General features: G+C 39.4%; 1 protein-coding gene across 6 annotated transcripts in view; it reads left to right on the forward strand.

Moving 5' to 3' along the window:
* Positions 1–2,052: 2,052 nt before the first annotated feature.
* The window catches only part of KLC1 (kinesin light chain 1), a 56,311-nt gene continuing 37,269 nt past the window's right edge, over positions 2,053–21,094 (forward strand). For 4 of the 6 annotated variants that reach the window (XR_006415319.1, XM_044436315.1, XM_044436318.1 and 1 more), the window contains exons 1-4: positions 2,053–2,204; positions 18,188–18,449; positions 18,635–18,865; positions 20,898–20,976. Coding sequence is in view for 5 of the 6 variants with exons in the window: in XM_044436315.1 (XP_044292250.1) it covers positions 18,189–18,449; positions 18,635–18,865; positions 20,898–20,976 (571 nt within the window). In the remaining variant the exon portion in view is untranslated. Of the gene's footprint in view, positions 2,205–3,173; positions 3,242–8,441; positions 8,497–18,187; positions 18,450–18,634; positions 18,866–20,897; positions 20,977–21,094 lie in introns of those variants that run through there. The other 2 variants (XM_044436316.1, XM_044436317.1) reach the window with 2 other exon arrangements.

Below are 21,094 nucleotides of genomic sequence, written 5' to 3' on the forward strand. Positions count from 1 at the left end.
ACAGGCTCATGGAAATAGTACAAGGAATGGAGGCATGCATTAAATGTGAAAAATGTGCAATTGTTTAGTTACTTGCATTTCAGCTTAGTCAATGGCATTCTTTTCCAGTAGGGCTAATTTAGGAATCAATTTATGGATTGGATTATACAGTTAATGATATTCAGACATTTGGTTATCCAGAGCAGTATCGAATGCTATGTTTCAACACAACACAACCATAGCATAATGGGAAACTAGTGTTTCCCAATACATTGGAAATGAGCAGACATATTCAGAATAGAAAGAGGCAGTGGAGTTTGCAGAAGGGAGCACCACTGGCCAGGGATGTTTCAGAAATAAGTGTTCAGGTTTTTCTTTACTAGCAGCAAGTGCAACTTATTCAGAGAACATGCAGCAGGTGGATACTATCTGCATATATTTATGCATTAAATTTTAATTTTTAAAGTCCTTATTTATACATAATTTATAGTCTTAAGGTGCTAGCCTGTGCCCATTTAAACTGGCTGGGGAATGTTGAGAGTTGTAGGATTTTTTCTGTTTAAACAACCATAGCATTGCCGCTTCAGGTTCTTTAATCTGCCAGCCCCACCCCAAATAAAGTGAACATTGGCTAGGAGTGATCTGGTATGTTCTTGCAGGTACTCTGTAATATCTGTACTCCTTTTGAAATAACAACCTCAGATATGCAGATAATACCACTCTAATGGCAGAAAGTGAAGAGGAATTAAAGAGCCTCTTGATGCGGGTGAAAGAGGAGTGTGCAAAAGTTGGCTTGAAATTCAACATTAAGAAAACTAAAATCATGGCATCCAGTCCTCTCACTTCCTGGCAAATAGATGGGGAAGAAATTGAGGTAGTGACAGATTTTATTTTCCTGGGCTCCAAGATTACTACAGACAGGGACTGCAGCCAAGAAATTAAGACACTTGCTCCTAGAGCGGAAAGCTATGGCAAATCTAGACAGCATACTAAAAAGCACAGACATCACCCTGCTGACAAAAGTGTGTATAGTCAAGGCTATGGTTTTCCCAGTTGCAATGTATGGCTGTGAAAGCTGGACCATAAGGAAGGCTGAGCGCCAAAGAATTTAGGCCTTTAAATTGTGGTGCTGGAGGAGACTCCTGCGAGTCCCTTGGACTGCAAGGTGATCCAACCGGTCAGTCCTAGAGGAGATCAACCCTGACTGCTCTTTAGAAGGCCAGATACTGAAGATGAAACTCAAATATTTTGGCCACCTAATGAGAAGGAAGGACTCCCTGGAGAACCCCTAATGCTGGGAACGATTGAGGGCAAAAGAAGGGGACAGCAGAGAATGAGGTGGTTCGATGGAGTCACTGAAGCAGTTGGTGTGAGCTTAAGTGGACTCCAGGGGATGGTGGAGGACAGGAAGGCCTGGAGGAATGTTGTCCATGGGGTCGCGATGGGTCGGACACTACTTCGTGACTAGCAACAACAACAAGGTCATCAATTTGTGTTTCCAAGACGAAACTCTAAGTTGGCACTTCTTTTCCAGGCCAAGATTGTACTTCTTATTGAAGAGAATGATTGAAAAACTTTGAAGCTGCTCAGGCATATGTTTTGGGTTTTTGCTTGGCAGTAATTTAGTTTAAACAGTCATCTATTCAAGCTATACTTTGCCTTAATATATACGTTTTAATGGTTAATCCTTTTAGGCCCAAATCCAACATATGCTTACTCAGAAAAAAGGCCTACAATTCCCTGAACTCTCCAGCAAGTTGTATGCCTCTCTTTTGTGTAAACTCACATAGGATTAACCTGCCAACCGCCCTGTACTTGTTTTTCATTTTAAAAAGGCGGTCTTTTAATCTTAAAACAAGCCAGACTTTTTGGCTTATAAGAAGAAAGGCTGGATATAAATCTAATAAATAAATACATACTAAATTCCCCTCAAAAGCCGCTTAGGGTTGCGCATGCGCCTTTCGAGAACGCTCCCTTTCCTCTTTGCGCACACGACAGCGGTGACCTCATGCTTGCGCGCGCGCGCGGGGTTGTGGGCCGGGAGGGGCCGCCATTTTCGGTGAGGGGCGGGGCTACGGCCGCTCTGTCAGGGTTGGCCGACTACCGCTCGGGCTGTAGCGGCCGGCATCTCGGCAGCAGCGGCGCTGGCTCTGCGGACTCCGGCCTCTGTCCCGCCGCGAGTGGCAGCCGGCTGTTCCGGCCAGGGCGGAGCGGGCATAGCTGGGGTGAGTTTTGCTTGTGGCCTCCGTCTCTCTCCGGGCATCGCTGTTCGTCCTCCCATCATAGTCTTTCCTGCTTCTTCACCCCCCCCCCCGCCCGCCGCGATGATGCTGGGGGCCTTGCCGCTCCTCAGAAAGACCGATTGACTGACTGACGAAGGGTCACTGGCAGCTCTGGGTGTTGTGAGGAAAGTCGCCCACTATAGGAGGGGGCTTGTGCCTGCGCACGCAGCCTCGGTTTGGGGAGGGGGCTGTATTTTGGGGCGCACGGCTGGATCCGGGCGGGTGAGAAGAGGAATGAGGGGTGCAAAGGCCGGGAGCGGCTGGGAAGCCTTTGAGAGAAGGCCGGGTTCTGGTGGGTGGGTGTGGATGGGCAATGGGTGGTTGATGGAGGAGGGGATGGCCAAGCTGAGGTGGCGCCGCTCAAGATGGAGCGAAGGAGGCGAAAGCGGACGGAGGTTGGCGAAGGAAGGTATAACACGAGGTTGACAGCAGCTGGGTTGCAGCTCTTCTGTTGAGCGTGTGTGCCTTCTCTGTTGCCGAGTCCCCTTTTCCCCATCGCCAATTACTCATCCAGAACAAAAGGCAGAGCCAGGCTCTTGCTAAGGCCCAGCGTTGGTCCCTGATGACAACAGCAAGTTCAAACGTGCATCTGTCATAAGGAGCAAGTGAGCAACGCTACTCTTAGGAAAAGGATGCAGGAGAGGAAGAACTCACTCTTTATGGAGGAGATGTGTTTCTTTTGCATCCACCCAAACCTGTTTCCTCATGACTTCTGTCCCTTCCGGCTTATTGTACAGTTGTGGGTTGGGGTCTGACAATATTCAGAGTAGGGGATATTCCTTGCCCCTGTTCTCTTTGTTGCAATTTTAATTACGGGGTGGATAAATATTTTTGGCTTGCACGACTTTCTTTTCTCTTGAAATAAGGAAGGAAGATGGGAGTAGTACTCTTCCCATTTTTGAGTGTTTTCAGATGGTAAAGGAAGAGTCATCGGCCTAGTTTCTTTCTTTCCAGGGTTTTTAACAGCTTATTGCATTTTGGTGAGTGAAAATGTTTTGAAGCAAACTTAATGTGTAATGGTGTGTGTAAACTGGATAGCTTTGATTGCAATGGTTCAATTCATTTTTTATTTCATTAATATGTTATTTGTTCCGGAGGCCAAATTACATATAGAAATGCACAGTCAGTTTTGGACTATTACTGTATATGTGTTAAGGGCCCTTCCCAGAGTATTTTTGTTGCAGACATATAGGACCAGCCTTCATTTATTAATTAGAAGCATAGTCTGGATAGAAATATTTAAAAAGAAAATAGAAGTTTATCTTATTTTTGTCTCCAAACTTAAATATTTCTTACCTGGTGTTGCAATTCACATATATGTGTACGATAGTCAAATGAAATAAAAACAAATTTAAGACTGCAATATTATACCATTTACCTGAAAGTAACCTCATATGAGTAATACCCACTGAGTTTAGTCATGCACAAGATTACGTTATAAATGGAATTAATATGTCCTCGTAAGCTAAATAACAAAAAAAAGCATGTGAACCACTTACTCATTAAAGAGAAGGTAGAATTGTGTTCTAATTTTCCTAAAGTTTATTAATTTCAAATGTCAAAAAATAGTTTAACTTCTTAATTAACATTTTCATTTGGAAGCCAGTCTTTTTGTAATGTCAAAATTAGCTTGCACATCTTGACTAAAGATGTTACAGCTGTTGGATTTATATGCTGTAGAGTAATAAATCCTGCATTCATAAGCAGTGAAGTTAAAGCAGATGTATTAGGTATAGCCAGAATGTGCTGTAAGCCAGCAATAACTATGTTACAGTAAGCATATTGCTAAACAGGAAACTGTTCTGAGATGATTTCAGACTTGAATCCTAGAACTGAGAAGCAACAATACAGACTAATTTAGAAATGCTTGGAAGCCCAACATTTTAAGTGGTCAATTTTTTCAATAACACTTTTGTATCATGTTGTATTAGTTTACCTGTGTTCCTGTAAATATGGGAATAAAACTGATATGTACAGTTATTGAGAGATAGATCATATACCTGTTTAAAATGCATATTGTATAGTGGCATACTAAAATTAAGGAAACTGGAAAGTAATTGAGAAACATTTTAATGCTTCACAATCTCCTGCTTCCTTATTAAGGCAGAGTGAACAGCAAAAATGCTTTGGAATGGACAGATTTAAAGAGAAATCTAGGTCATTGGCATACGACTAATAATAATAGCATTTGCAACCTCAAAGGAAAACTTTAAATATTTAACAAGAGCATAATATCGGAACATTAACAGGAAGGGTTTTATAATATGAAAGTTGGGATAAAGCGATGCATGCATTTTTAAAAAATAAGAGGACAATTGCTGTTAGCTTTATGTTTGAGGAGTTTTCCATATGGGTCTGACAAAAGCCTCACCTACCTTTTTCCCTTTGTGCTTTATTGGTTTCTCTGGTTGAGTTGAGTGCCCTTGGGATGTTTCACTATACCCTCTAATGCAGTCTCTGGCATTTTACTGCAGACTAAATTCCCTTTGGGCATGAGGATTAGTGCAGTTACTCTTCAGTCTCCACCTTTATGATATGCCTATGAGGCACAATTAGCTTAGAATACATTTTGAGTTCTCACTATACATCCTTGCTATATAACTCTGCTATTGTGGCAACAAGATTCCTATATATTTAGGGTTATTTTAATAGTCAAAATAATCAGTTTACCATATGAATCAAATTTGTTTCATAGAGCTATCGAAAACTGCCCTGAAAAGTGTGTGTGTGTGGGTGTGTATACACACATATGTGACATTTTTCTTAAAGTGATAATTTAGCTGAAATGTTTAGCACCTTCATTAAATGGAATTTACTTATTTTTAATGGGGTTGTCTTGTTTATAGGTTTTCATGTCAAGCATAATAGGAAATTAAGTTCCCGAAGGAAGTTAGTCTTTCTTACCACACTGAATTTCCCATGCATTGTTGCTGAAGGACATGTAAAATATATTAATTTAAAAGTAGTAACATGATGGGTTTCATTTTCAGAGAAGAAATTAAATGGGAAATAAGACATAGTTTTTGCAAACATCTCTAATCAGCAGTAGTCATTGTTACAATGACAGTGGTATCTTGGAAAAGATATTTCCTACCACAGGTACTATGTTCTAATTTTGCTTGAAAAATAGCCTTTTCTCTTCACAGATTAAATACAGTATGTCTTTTCAACTTAAAATTGAAATTGTAACAACCTAAAAATTGAGGTTATTGAAGTTGTTAGAATTGTGCTATGACATGTTTCTGGTTTAATTGCTACTGCTACCATGAACTTGGACCTGAGGCAAGCATCTGCTCTCTTGGCTTCAGCTTCCATTGGTAACACCAAGATAATGCTGGTTTAGCTTACCAATTTTATTTAGAGCCCTTTTGAATTCTTGAAATGTGTGTCTATAAATGCTATGAAGACTATTCTGTACATTTTTACTCAAATTTTTGTAATACCCTGGGTAAAATAAGCAATTTCTGGCATTTTTATTTATCATAAGTTCTGGAAAATATCAACATGAAGTACCTGAACAATGCATAAGGTTAAAGGGAAATTGTGAATTAGGGTCAAAATATGCATATTGCCTCAAATTACTAAAAGTGCAATCCTGTACATGTTTAGACAAAAAAATACTACAACACCCTGCATTCCTCAGCCATGTGCTTTAAAATACACTAAGGTTAATTATAGGGAAAGTGCTTTCAGGATGTAAAAAAAAAAAAAATTCTTCTACAAGTCTGCAAAAATACTGCTGAGTTAAAACTTAACTACTGCTGAGATACAGACATCTTCAAATTTGCAACAGCACTTATGTAATATTTTTTATCCAAATCAAAATTAGTTGAATAATTTGGAAATTTTCCTTTATATTACACTGCTGTTCCATTATTCTGGGAGAATGGACAGAAGTCAATAGATGATAATTTATCTGGGGCAGATAATCATAAATGTCATTAACCACTGAAGTTGGCCTAATTGAAAAACCTGTGTAAAATCTCATTTTTTCAAAAAGCTAATAAACTTTAGCCAGGCAGACAAATGAAAAAAAAATCACAAAGAACATTCAAATTCTAATAAAAGCATTAAAGCAGTACATCTGGCAGTAATATTTGTATTTGGGTATGAACCTGTAAAATAATGTTAGCTACTAGAAAATCTGAGAAAATGCCCGTATCTAGCCTTCACCCTACATCAGTCTGAAACCTAGCATTAATATTTGCGGTGACTTGGTAACCCCAGACAAAACTATCTCGGGCAAATGCTATATATAAAAGGCCTTGGTTTGGCCAAATGTTTCCCCCAGGAAGTTTGAATCAGCTTAAGGACAGATTTCAGGATTCAGCTAGTACAGGTAATGTAAGACTTAATTTTTCATGCAGCAATACATAATAATTAAATAGTGCTTATTTGACCTTCAATCACTGTCAGAATAGTTTGGCTTACAAACTCAAATCAGCATAAAAGATGCTTTTCTTTTATAGGTTTAACTTTTCCCCGTAGAGATTTTAGCTCCAGTTCAAAAGAAACTTACATTGCTGTTAGTTTACTTTTAGTGTCTTCAAAATTGGTGTCCTGGGGTGGGGGGTCCAAAAGATCCCCACAAAACTGTTCTTGCAGAAATTTGGGATATTTTGTATCCCAGGAATTTTTTAATAGTAAGAAAATTGTAAAAGCTATTGGGCTTTTTTTTTTTTTTTACCAGCCTGAATTTTAAATGTTGCTCAAAGGACTGGATTTTAAACAGAAGGTGAACCTGAGATTATGCAAGCACTCCCACAATGTTGAATCAAGGCCAATATACTTAACTCAAAAGTTACAGTAATAACCTCTTAATTTTATGTTAAACATTTTAATGCACATAATGTATGCAGGAATTATATATATTTAAATTATATAAATGTTAATTATATTCATGAATATCTTTACTAGTAATGCTAAGTTAGGGTAGAATGCTGTAGCATTTATCTGGGAGTAAACACAGTGGTGTTTAATGCTGAATGGGCTTGCATGGGATTGTTTACAAGAGCTGAGCATGGCTGTCAAGGATAGCACATTTTATAGAGCCATCAGTTGAAGCCTACTTGATAGCATTTAACAACACAAATGTATAGGATTACCCTGTGAGATATTTGGTGGTAATGATCTAAAATGGCTGGGTTTTATATTGGGAAAAAAATCTGGTACAGACTGATACAGCTATCTCTAGATCAGGGGTCTCAAACTCGCGGCCCGTGGGCCAATTGCCGGGACGGGTGGGGCACAGGGCAGGGCCCTGAGGCCTTCAAAGCGCCGGTGGCGCCCGGGCCGGCCGTGGGATGAGCGGCTCACCACCACCGTGGTGGTGGAATACTTCATGCGGCCCAGCCTCACCCAGACTCTACTTCCAGCGGCCCCCAGGTAAGTTGAGTTTGAGACCCTGCTCTAGATCTATTGTGTATGAGTGTGTGGGTGTGTGTGTGAAAGCTTCATGATTCTGTACAGTGTGTCAATTTTAACTTGCATGCTTATTTGCATGCTTCTACTATATATACACAGCTCACTGAGTTCATTGGGATGTATGCTCTTTATTCCCTACTTCAGCACAAGAAAGCTTCATGTAGATGGACATGTGTATGTTCACTGTTGGAGATGTGCATTTCTGTCAACAGAGTCATACTCTTTGCCCCATTGAACTAGCCAGTTGCATCGTGTGCATTCTTACCTGGGACTATGGTTAAATGTGGATGGGGTCATAGGGTTGTTCTTAGTCATATAAACTAGATACTGCCTCTTTTCTGTAGGTTAATTCTCTTGATAGTGAAAATAGATGGGGTAAGAAATCAATAGTGGATGGTATAAACTGCACACTGTTGCTAATATATATGAAAGGAACTCTTCATGTTCAGAAACCAGCCTATTAAACATGAGCAAGATCTTTAAAGCTAGTATCAGCTTAGTGTTATTGTTCTGCCTAGTTCATAAAATCTGGTGGAGAGGCCTTTCTACCTGTTCTGGAGCAATGGCTAGATAGGACAAGAAGATTTCTAACATGGCTACATGCAGATTGAGAAACACCTTGCCCTGTCAAATATGGCTGGACCCTGCTTCCTTGTTGTTGAAGACCTGTTTGTGCCTACAGGCCTATGTTTTTTGAGAAAAAAAATGAGTTGATTTTAACTGTTACCTCTGTTTCTTGGCTTGTTTCTATTTTAGGAACTTGTGACTGACTTGTTGTAAGCCCCCCTGAGTAGGCATTTGCAGTAGCAAGGTGAGAGAGAAATGTTCTAATAAAAATGTCTGCAGATCCTTGGACACAGATATTTAAAGAGCCAGTGTGGTGTAGTGGTTAAGAATGCGGGACTGGGACTCGAAACCTTACTTCTAGTTCTTGCTTGGCCATGGAGCCAGCTGGGTGACTTTGCGCCAGTCACAGACTCTCAGCCCAATCTGTATTACAGAGTTGTTGTTGTGGGGATAAGACTGAGAGCAGGAGGAGGAGAATGATGTAAGCCACTTCAAGTTCTTTAAAAGAAAAAAGGTGGGATATATGGAACAATTTCACAGATTCAAAGTGTAAAAACTTGAGAACTCTTTACCTGGCTTTGAATAGATGGAATGGATACCAGGCAAGGCTCCTGAAGGAAGGAATTCCATAAGCAGAATGGAGAATATTGTGTACTTTAGAACACAGAATTCACAACTAGTACTGGAATATTGTATATCAGGTAGTTGACAGGAAGGATTGCTGTAACACCATGTGCTCAGTTCTTGGTGTGAGATTTATAAAGGCAGTCCAGTAGCTTTGTTAATCTCTGTCCTACCTTTCAAAATTCAGTTGGAGACCCCCTCCTCCATGTCCATGAGTCATGTGTATTTGACTCAGTGCTTTGTGTGAGGATTTATTTTCAGAAATTGCAGGTTAGAAGATGTGTCAAGTCTCTCAACTCTTCTTTTTCTTTCAGACTTCTGGGTGTGACCACATATCTTGATATTGTGAATCAAAACTTTCCATTGTATTTCTTCTTCTAGCTGTTGCAAAACAGAAGAAATAGAACCAGTTCTTGTTCATTTTGAACACAAATAATCCCTGTGAAGATGCTGCTTAGCGAATACTACAGAATCTTATAGTCAGTAGCTGCTGCATCTCAGAGGGCACTTGGCGGAATGAAGAGATGGGTGGGGCAGTAGACATAGTTGTGCCTAAGCTCCCCCTCCTTCTGAGCAGAACTGGCCAGCTTCTTGGTGTACACCTGAACTGAGAGCAATAGGGAAGACAGAACACAGATGGAGGAACTTTTCTGAGTGACTAATGACCTGTTGCAATCTGGACCAGGGAAAGAAAAGGTGGACACCTTGGTAGAATGCTGCAACAAGTTTTTGCAGCATTTAGAAGAGGAAGTTGCTCAGTTGCATCTTGAACTGGACACCATAATTAATGCAGTTCCATGAGTTGAGTTGCCCAGAACACTGTCCAGTTCAGTTTTATTGGATGAATTTCAGTTTTCAAGACCCGAAGATGTGAATGAGTTGCTTGGTTGGGTCTGGTTGACCCTTATTGTCATGGACTATTGCCCTTGGCTTATTACAAGTGATAGGGAAGGGCTCTCAGGCTGGTTCCAGGAGGTTAAAAACTGTTTCTTGAGAAAGGAAGCAGGATTGACTTTTTTTTTTTAAGGCAGTAATTTGGTGACTCCTGAAAAAGCCTAACCTGAACCTGATTGATATTAACAGCCACAGTCCTGTAGCCAACATCATCATCAAAGTTTTTATGGGTGGTTGCCAGTCCTCTCTAAGCATACTTGAATGAAGTGGATTATCTAGATCTATTTCAGTCAGGCTACAGGCATGTTTTTGGAATGCAAACTACACTGGTCTTCCTGTTGGCAGAAGAGGGACAAGGGGAGCTTCCACTTGCTTTCTATATCATCAGTCATGGTAGCCTTCTACATAGGTTGTCAGTGTTCAGAGTTGGAGGAACTGCACTGTAGTGGTTTTTCTCTTACTTGGATGGCCGATTCCACAAAGTTGTGCTGTGGGTTTATTGCTCTGTGCTTCAGCAGCTGTGATACAGAATTCCACAGGGCTATATTATATCTCACATTCACATTCATAGCACCTGCAAGAAACCGCTTGAGCACATTCTCTAGAGGTGTGGGCTGAGGTGTCATTGATAGGAGAATGACACCCAACTCTATCTCTCCTTTTCATCAAATCCAGGTATAGGTGGACCTATTCTGAATCTGTACCTGAGCACAGTAATGGACTGGACGAAGGCAAATAAATTGTGACTCAAACCATCATGGTACTATTAATGGGTGATTTCCCTGCCTGGAAGATGATATTCAATATGTTTCAGAGCAGGTATCACTCCCTTAAAGGATCAGGTTTATAGTTCAGAGCTGCCTTTGGATCTAGCATTGTCATTAGAGCACAGGGGGTTCCCTTGGGAGCTGGGCTCCCTTTTTCTCTCTCAAACAACAGTCAGTTCTTTGGCAAAAGGACCTTATTTCCAATGTACATCCAGCAAACTACTAGCCAACAAGGGAAGAATCTCTGAGTATGCGCAGAGCAGTTCACTGAACCCAAACAAGAGACTATTTCTGAGAACTCTGCTTTTCATTAACCCTGGGCTCCATTCCTCTGGTGTGCCCCTGTGGAGATGGGCAAGCCTCCTAGATCTGTGCAGGCCCTCTAGTTGTCTAGTCCTTCTCTTCCAATTCCATGTCACAGGGTCAGGGACTGAGGCGGGCTCTTTTTGCTCCTCTTCCATGTCCCCTCCTGGCATTTCCAAACCCTGTTGGTTCTTAAAGTCTGCCTGAACTCCTGGAGATGGCAGCCTTGAGATAAGCTTTTCCTCTTCTGCCATCTCTATGTCTGCAGACTTCATTTCCCATGCCTCACCTCCCTCATCCAAAGAGTCAGTGCCACCCTGATCATGGAAAGTGTGCCAAAATGTCTGCCTCTTTCATTTCCAAGAATAGGTGGAGTTGGTGGCATGGACCACCTCCATTTAGTATAATATACCAACTATGTCCTTATCTGGATAGAAAGCCTAGTTACAGTTATCTGTTCTTGTACCTTCTGAATTACTGCAATGCATTATATGCAGAGCTGCCTTTAAATTTAACCTGTAAACCAGCTGATCCAAATTAGAGCAGCAAGATTGTTAATGGGTACTGGTCAATGTGATCATATTAGACCATCTCTGTTGGCTGCCAGCCCAGGTCTGGGCTGTGCTTATAATACTTGTATTAACATTCAGAACTCTCAACAGAGATTGGGACCTGATTACATGAAGGGTTATCTCCTCCTTTATGTACCTGTCTGGACCCTAAAATTGCTCTCAGTGGCCCTTCTCCCAGAACCTCTGCCAAAGGAAGTAAGGTAGATACCTTTTAAGAAGAGAGCCTTTTCTCTTTTGGGTCTGTGATTGTGGAATGAGCTTCCCAGAGAGACCTTCATGGCACTAAATTGTGCTCTTTGGTTGCCAGGTTAAGGCCTCCCTATTTTCCTAGGCATTTTAAATGTTTCAACTCCTGTTTTAAACCTGTTACAGCAAGACTCCCATATCCAATAGTTTGGTTACTGCATTTTTAGATAACCATGGTTGACCTCAGCCCAAAGGAGAAGTTGTAAAGTGCCAAAGGAAGTCTTGTAAGTGAAAATATTTGATTTAATAGGGCAAGAAAAAATTGTATGCTGATGTAAGAATGAATGATATTTGGGGGAAAAGAAATGTATATAGTATACTATTTAAGTCCAGTTTTCAGGGCTGTAGCAAAAGCAGTTGTCAAAAGCAGTCATTTCTGGACTGAGTCAAAGGAATCTGAAAGTCTGCATTCAGAAAAAGGTTTCTGTGTTTGCTGTTATTCGCAGTTTCAGGATTTGGGTTAGCACCTAGAACCATTTCACAAGGATATGGGAGTCCTCCTGTATTTTATTTTAATCTTTCTCTTACTGCTAGTTTTACTTTGACTTTTACTTCTGTTTCATGCTGTAGTTTTAAATTCACACAATTTTATAGTGTTCATGTTTTTAATTGTTGTGAATCACCCAGAGTGCTTTAGCTATTGGGTGATACAGAAATGCAATAAATAAAATAACTGAATAAATTGCCTGGATGATAGGCAGACCATGTGTGTTCTACAGAATGAAAATGGTTGGGCAGCTTTGCAGGAATGCACCATTCTGTGACCAGGTTAGCATGGTGGTGGTGCTCCATCTACTTGGTGTGAGAAGAAGGTAGATCAAAAAGTGCAGGTAGATTTCTCAGTCATTGTTTAGCAAAGATAATTTTTGGTCTAAATTAGCTGTTAGAATTACTTATTTATAGTAACTTAGAGGTAGGTATTTGTGTCTGCGTGTTATTCTAGCTCACAGAATAGATCTTACAAGCCTGAAGCCTGTCCTTCTATCATCTGTGGTTGCTGTGTGAGTACATTAGACAATATGGTCAAAATGAAACAAAAATTTGAGTATGAAAGTTTCCATGGGAAAGAAAAAGCGTTCGGTTTGTACATGCATTGTAGGTAATGATCACAGAACATGTACTTGCTTGCAATGATTAACTGTCTTTAATGATAAATATAAAAGTAGGTTTATTTAATCTGCAGTAGTTTCATTGATATCTCATTGAAATCTGAGTTGACAAAGGCTGTTGAGGGATGCAGCCCTCATATGTTGAATAGACATCAGCTAGTTAATTAATCAGATCAACAGTATTTGCATGTTACGTACTAGAAATAGCCTTGACATTATATGGGGTTGTAGCTTTCCTCAGAGTAAGAAGCATAGTCTAATTAGGAAGTTAAAATATATGAAAACTTGTTTAGAAAACTAAAATGCCTCTGCTTCAAATGACAAGCACCTTTTTATTACTCCTTGGCTCTCATTAATTCTAAAAATAAGACATGATTGTCCTGCTACAGCTGTGGTGTTATGAAGGTAGATCAGTCTCATGCCCATTATTTTTTGAGAGGCACTTTGGTGTGGCTTAGTGGTTAACTTGTTGCACTGAGACTTGGAGGTCTGAGTTCCAAGTCCTCACTCAGCTATTAAACTCACTACATGTATTTGAGCCAGTCATTGTCACTCAGCCTAATCTAGCACACAGGATAAAACATTGTGAGGATAACATGGACAGGAAGATTGCATTGCAAACCAGTTGAGATTCCTTGTAAGAACAATAAAGGGTAAAAATGTAATGTACTGGTAATAACAGAAGCACATCACATGCTACCACACTTTACTCCTTTTTCCCCCAATGGAAAGCTTAGATACTTCTCATGAAGTATCAATGCATAAAGGTGGCTGTTTCATTACAAGTAAAGTTCCCTGATTAAAAAGGAAGTCTGTTGCAGCAGTTGAATACATCTAAGGCAGGAATGGAAATCCTCTGCTCTGCAGAATTTTCCTGTTGGACCCACACAGCTCCCTGCCTCCTGGAGGGGATCCCTTTGCCCCATTATCTTTGATTAGTGGCGAGAGATGACCATGAGGATCCCACTATGTATCATTAGTTCTACTAGCAGAAAGTGCCTGCAGTTATCTTCAGTCCCTGATGGAAGATAACTGAGGATTTGGCCACATGTGCTGTTATGAAACAGTCCACAAATCATGGACTCAGGTGGTGCCTGGAGGAGTCACAATCCAAGTACCCACTAAGTCCTTTCAAGCAGGCATGGAACTTGGAGGAGGGCACGACTGGATAATGGGGGTGGTGCTTTATGGCAGACACATGCTGTTTAATCTCATCCAGCCTGTTGTTGTTGTTGTTGTTGTTGTTATTATTATTATTATTATTACATTTCTATGCCGCCCCTTGCCGAAACCTCGGGGCGGCTTACAACATGATAAAATACATTGAAATACTATGAGAGGGTTGCTTAGACTCCAGACCCCAACAATACCCTGGACCTAAGGGGAACTGATTTTCTTATAGGCATAGAATTGTCATTGAAAGTATAACTTTCCTTGATACTAATGTGAACTTAGTGCTACTTTAGTCTATAGCTAAAACTCCATGACTACCTGATTAACATATGTACACTATACACCTTTGAATGAAGTGACGCCTCTACTTCAGTGAAGTAGTTGCCAAGCTAATACAACAACAAATAAAGTTGAACAAAAAAGGGAGGTTTTTACACAGTGTTTGCTTTTGTCATCTTGAGAGAAAATGCACTGAAGGAAAAAGAGTCAGGTAGGCCTAGAGCCAGAGAATATTTCAACAACCAAAAACAAAACAAAAGCACAAAAATGTCCTAAGCATTTAATGCTAGTTGTCTTAATGCTAATTGTCACTTGAAGGGATAGAGGCTTCTGCCTTGCAGTGTTTGTGTATAATTTTATTGACTTTTTGAGTCAGACTGTTGATACTGTGAACGCTGTTTTCCCACAATTCCATGCAGTTGTTCTAAGTGCCTGCATACAGGCACACCTCATTTTATTACACTTTGCAGATACTGCATTTTTTCAAATTGAAGGCTTGTGGAGATCCTGCATTGAACAAATCTATCGGTGCCATTTTTCCAACAGATTTTGCTTACTTCATGTCTCTCTGTCACTTATTAGTAATTCTTGCAATATTTCTAAAGTTTTCACCATTATTATATTCGTTATGGTGATCTGTGATCAGTCATATTTGATGTCACCATTATAATTATTCTGGGGTGCCACAAACTGTGCCCATATAAGACAGTGAACTTAATCGATAAATGTGTGCTGACTGCTCCACTGACCAGCTGTTACCCCATCTCCCTCTCCTTGAGCCTTCCTTCTCAGGCCAGACACACAACAATATTCAAATTAGGCCAATTAACAACCCTACAATAGCCTCTGAGTGTTCAGATAAAAGGAAGAGTCATGTGTGCCTCACTTTAAATCAAAAGCTAGAAATGGTTAAGTTTAGTAAGGAAGGCATGTTGAAAGCTGAGTTAGGCTGAAAGATAGGCCTCTTGGAATAAACATTCAAGTTGTGAATGTAAAAGAAAAGTACTTGAAGAAAATTAAAAGTGCTACTCCAGTGAACACACGAATAATGAAGTTTTGCTGATATGGAGAAAGTTTTAGTGGTCTGGATAGCAGATCAAACCAGCCACAGCATTCTCTTAAGTAAATTCCTAATCCAGAGCAAAGCCCTACTAACTCTGTTCAATTCTGTGAAGGCCCAGAATGTTGAGGAAGCTGCAGAAGAAAAGTTTGAAGTTAGCAGAGGTTGGTTCATGAGGTTTAAGGAAAGAAGCCATCTCCATAACATAATTGCAAGGTGGAGTATCAAGTGCTGATACAGAAGCTGCAGCAAGTTATCCAGAAGATCTAGCTAAGATAATGAAGGTGGCTATACTAAACAACAGATTTTGATGTAAATGAAACAGGCTTATTTTGGAAGAAGATGCCATCTAGGACTTTCACAGCTAAAGAGAAGTTAGTGCCTGGCTTCAATGCTTCAAAGGACAGGGTGACTCTCTTGTTAGAGGCTATTACAGCTGGTGACTTCAAATTGAAGCCAGCGCTCATTTATCATTCCAAAAATCCTAGGGCTAAATCTACTCTGCCTGTGCTATATAAATGGGAGAAAGCCTGGATGACAGCACACCTGTTTACAATATGGCTTACTGAATATTTTAAGCCCACTGTTGAGACCCACTGCTCAGAAAAAATGAGTCCTTACTGCTCATAGACAATGTACCTGGTCACCCAAGAGCTCTGATGGAGATGTACAAGATTAATGTTGTTTTTTATGCCTGCTAACTTAACATCCATTCCTTACCCCATGGTTCAAGGAGTAATTTCAACTTTTATGTCTTACTATTTAAGAAATATGTTTCATAAAGCTATACCTCCCATATCAAGTGATTCCTCTGATGGATCTGGGCAAAGTAAATTGAAAACCTTCTGCAATGGATTCACCATTCTAGAGGCCATTAAGAACATTCATGATTCATGAGAAAAGATCAAAATATCAACGTTAACAGGAGTTTGGAGGAAGTTGATTCCAACTCTCATGGATGACTTTGAGGAGTTCGAGACTTCAGTGGAGAAAGTAACTGCAGATGTTAGTAAGAGAACTAGAATTAGAAGTGGTCTCAAGATGTGATTGAATTGCTTCAATCTCATGATAAAACTTTAACAGATGAGGAGTTGCTTCTTATGGATGAGCAAAAAAAGTGGTTTCTTGAGATGGAATCTACTCCTGGTGAAGATGTTATGAAGAGTGTTGAAATGACAACAAAGGATTTAGAATATTACATAAACTTAGTTGGTAGATCAGCAACAGGGTTTGAGAGGACTGACTCCAATTTTGAAAGAAATTCTACTGTGGGGAATAGGATCAAGTGATAGGATCAAGAAGTATAGCTGTGACAGGAGCAACTGTCCCATTTTGAATACTTAAGAAAAATGGTCAGGTAGGACTGGCTTTTCCTGTGTTAGCTAACATTGCTGATACTTCCCCTTCTCCATATATTAATAGGACAAATTCTGCTTCACTGGAGAAAGGGGAAGCATCTGCAGTCTGGAGAACCACTTGTGACCACAACTAGCCATACCCAGTTGAGACCACAGCTGAATATCTATCTGAAAATCACTGGAGCTTGGCATTACAGAATATATATATGACTTGTACATAGTTTAAATATGCTGACAATAAATGACACTTAGTCTTGGAAAACATAAATCTGAACTAGTCATTGCAGTGTTGGAGCAAAATTAGGCACTGTTTCAGTGGCAAGATGGAATGGTGGTTTTGTGCAACATGCTGTATGGAAGAAAGATACAGCTATTACCATGTCAGTATGTAGAGTTGTATTTACACGCTTGTTGGTATATTACAAGCAATCCCTGGGTTATGAATGAATTTTACTTCTGAGAAAAGATTTTTTAAGTCAGATTTGTATGCAAGTTGGATCATATATAGTCAGCCTTGCACATTTGTGGGGCTGACTATATATGGCCCCATGGACCCCCATGAAAGTGAAAAAACTGTGAATATCTCTTACCCGCCCCCCCCCCCCGAAACTCATCAGTGTCTTTTCTGTGCAGCAAGAAAATGCCAGACAGATCTCCCTCTCCAGATGGGTAGAAGAAGAAGATATGCTTTGGAGGCCCTTCCTCTTTCCCCTTTTGCTTCCTCTCTGTATGGTGATGACAATTTTCTGCAGTAATGTTTCAAAATTAATAGGCAGTTTGTTCATAAGTACAGGTTGTTCATAACTTGGAAGCATGTAACCCAGGGACTGCCTGTATTGCTCACCCTTTTATTTATTTATTTATTATTTATTAAAACATTTTTATGCCGCCCCATTCGCCGAAGCCTCGGGGCGGCTTACATCACTTGGGATGTAGATACTTGGGAGATCAAACATTCCACTCCCATTCCTACTCCAAACATTCCACTCCCACTGCTGCCCACTCCTTTGTTACTGGGAGTGGGTGGCAGTGGGAGAAGAGAGATTTACATGGTAGTTGGTTTTTTAGCCTGAGCTCAAGAAAAGCTATCCTCATACACTGAAACAAATTGTCACTCTAATTCTGAAGTCTAAAGCTTTAAAGGAAAAAGTTTCTAGTGCTTGTGGTTCTTGAGAAAATTGAGCAAGTTTTGCTGAGTGTTCAAGCATTTGAGACTCAATATGGGCTTCACATTTGACAACTGAAAAGTTATTTAAGAGATACACAATTCTGTGTTGATTTGTTGAGCTCTTCATATTTGGGTACTCTGATTATCAAATTGATAATATATTTTTCTTGCTGAACTGATTTTTGGCTTTGCTGCCAGTAATATTTTATTATTTATCCTTTTGTATGATACTGTGTTTTAACATTTTAGGTTTTTGCACTGAGCTGCTCTGAGAACTTAGCTACAATATGTACTGTTTAAATATATAAACAATTTGCACTGTGAGCCTTTAAATTAAAGTTCGAATACTCAGACTTCTGTAAAATATTTTGTTTCTCACCAGAATGTATGACAACATGTCCACAATGGTGTATCTAAAGGAAGACAAGTTGGAGAAGCTCACTCAAGATGAAATTATATCTAAGACGAAGCAAGTGATTCAGGGATTAGAAGCACTGAAGAATGAGCACAATTCCATCTTGCAGAGTTTGCTGGAGACACTGAAATGTTTGAAGAAAGATGATGAGACCAACTTGGTGGAAGAAAAATCAAATATGATTCGCAAGTCTTTGGAAATGCTGGAACTGGGACTCAGTGAAGCACAGGTAAAATTGTGCTTTTGCAAGCTGTTTCACTTTGTGTTAAAATGCTACCTTTCTTTGATACATGATTTTGAGAATGAAAACTGAATTTTATCAAGTAGTGAGATGATTGATGTTGCTTTATATATATATGGTCAAGAATCATGAGTTCAGCGGAAATAACACTTGTAATCTCTTTTGCTTTCTAGGTAATGATGGCATTGTCGAATCACTTAAATGCAGTAGAATCAGAGAAGCAGAAACTACGTGCTCAGGTTCGCAGGCTATGCCAAGAAAATCAGTGGCTAAGGGATGAGCTCGCCAATACTCAGCAGAAATTACAAAAGAGTGAACAGTCTGTGGCTCAGCTAGAGGAAGAAAAGAAGCATCTAGAATTCATGAATCAGTTAAAAAAATATGATGATGATATATCACCTTCAGTAAGTAGCTCTACATCAAACTACATTTTATTTTCCTTAATTTCCTTCCATTTGCTAACCTATGTTAACTTGTAAATATATGTAATTCTTCAAGCAGATTTCATTGTTTGTGTGTATAGGTATGTATAAAGAGTGTAGGGCATAATGGGAGCCTTGCTTACTAGAATACTTGGTTCCAGGAAAGTTTTTAATATTTATAGTGACAGGGTAAAGCTTGCTAAATTTTCACCATACATATTTGGCTTTACTTTGGAGCAGTCTAGAACTGACCTTGCAAGATCACAACATTATGATATACAATGATATACTGGTATATCCAGGAATGGGATTGCATTTCACCCAACCTTTTTAATAATGTAATTTTAAAATCTGTTCTCTCAGATGTCTGATTTGAAAAGTATTATATATTTCTGCTGCTGAGCTGTGTTTTCCTCTGTTGCCAGTAATGTTTCCCAGTCAAGAAATTGTTCCTTGAAACAGTTCACAATAAAAATACATAAAGAAATAAAAACAATTAGCATCGCCTTTCTGGGGCTGCCTGTGAAGGGCAGAACCCCACTGTAAAGCAATAACTGTCAGTGGTAGTTCTGAAGGGTACCATAATAAATGACATGTTACTAATCTATTGCATTTATGTACCATTCAATACCCAAAACGAACTTAAAACTATAAAATATAATTTAAAATGTTAAAACTATAAAACATAATTTAAAATGTTAAAGGCATATCACAAAGCTAGATGTAAAATGCACACTAGCATTAGGTGAGCTAGTCAGGAATCCAATATGTTAATCAAGCTTCAAGATCTGCTTCTTATTTTTAATCTTTCCATAGTAAGTATTGGTGGAACCTCAGAACAGAAAGTTTCAAGTCTTTTAATGAGAAAGAGCTACCTTGATCACTTCCAGAATAGTCCCCATATAAATCTGTAGCAGGTTCAAAGTCAAAAGACGTATTGTGACTGTTCCATGGTTTCTATAAAGTATGGAGCTTTATGAGCAAGAAATTTAACTAATTAATTTAATTGCTCTATATACAGCTTGCCATATATAAATAGTTTATGAATGGCCTTATCATTGATGTTGAAATTTCCAGTAGCCTTGGCCAGGGTATTCAACACTAGATCTGAATCTGTTTCTACCAGCTCAATTAGGAAATCTCTCAGGCAATGAGGACTGTACACATGAAAAATTCCAAGCCTATTCCTAGAACCCCCAAGCCAGGTAAACACAAACTCTAAATATGTGATAGATAGAGAGCCTAGTGAGAGAAAAAATCCCAGTATATCCAGGTGATCCCACTAACTCCACCCATCAGTTCTTTGTTGTCTTCTGAGAAATTGGCATTAAACAGCAGCACTTTAAAGGAAGATAAGTAGTTGATGAATCATCTTGGTTTTGTTGGCAGGAGAGAGACACATTTTCACTATGATACATTTAAATAGTCAATAAGAGTACAATCCTATGTACACTTACCTGAGAGTAGGTTCTGCTGCGTTCACTTGATTGTTCATCTGAAAATAAACATGCACGTGAATAGGAGAGTAATGTGCCATAACGACTCTCTAGTACAATTTCACTATTGCTAAAGAGTATGTTTATATCCGGCAGAAGAAAAATAAGACTTTATGGTTCAGGAGTTCTAAGGCCTACATTCTAAGTCTAGTTATACATTTATTTACTTATTCTGTATCTTGGCTTTCTGCAAGAAAAATTGCACTCATGGTGGTTTACCATCATAAGTAATTTGATTAAAACAGTAATAAAAGAGAAACATTAAAGTAGAATTAAACACAGCAATGACAGAATAAAAATAACATCAAAATGAACAGACCCACTCATGTGCGAAAGGCTTGCTTGAATAAAAAGGTTTTTGCTTAACCTTTCAAAGACTGTTCAGTTGGTAACAATTATTAGTGTTGGTTTCACAAGTGAAGTGGGGAAAGTACTGCAAGTGTTCTTTGCAATGTGGGTGTGCATGATATACACAGCCATATTATAGTAACAGTCTGATTATCTGGTGGCTTACTTAGGAGGATAAAGACACAGATTCTGCCAAAGAACCACTGGATGATTTATTCCCCAATGATGAAGATGACCAAGGGCAAGGAAGTAAGTAAAATTAAAGTCTTGTCTTTTTCTGTTACTGTGTTGAGGGCAACTCCTAGGCTGTTGTTTACCATTAGTAGTATGTGTAGCACACACCCACCAACTTGAACAAAACAAACTG

This window comes from Varanus komodoensis, unplaced genomic scaffold (assembly GCF_004798865.1).
Source record: "Varanus komodoensis strain SLA01 unplaced genomic scaffold, ASM479886v1 scaffold3, whole genome shotgun sequence".
NCBI lineage: Eukaryota > Metazoa > Chordata > Lepidosauria > Squamata > Varanidae > Varanus > Varanus komodoensis.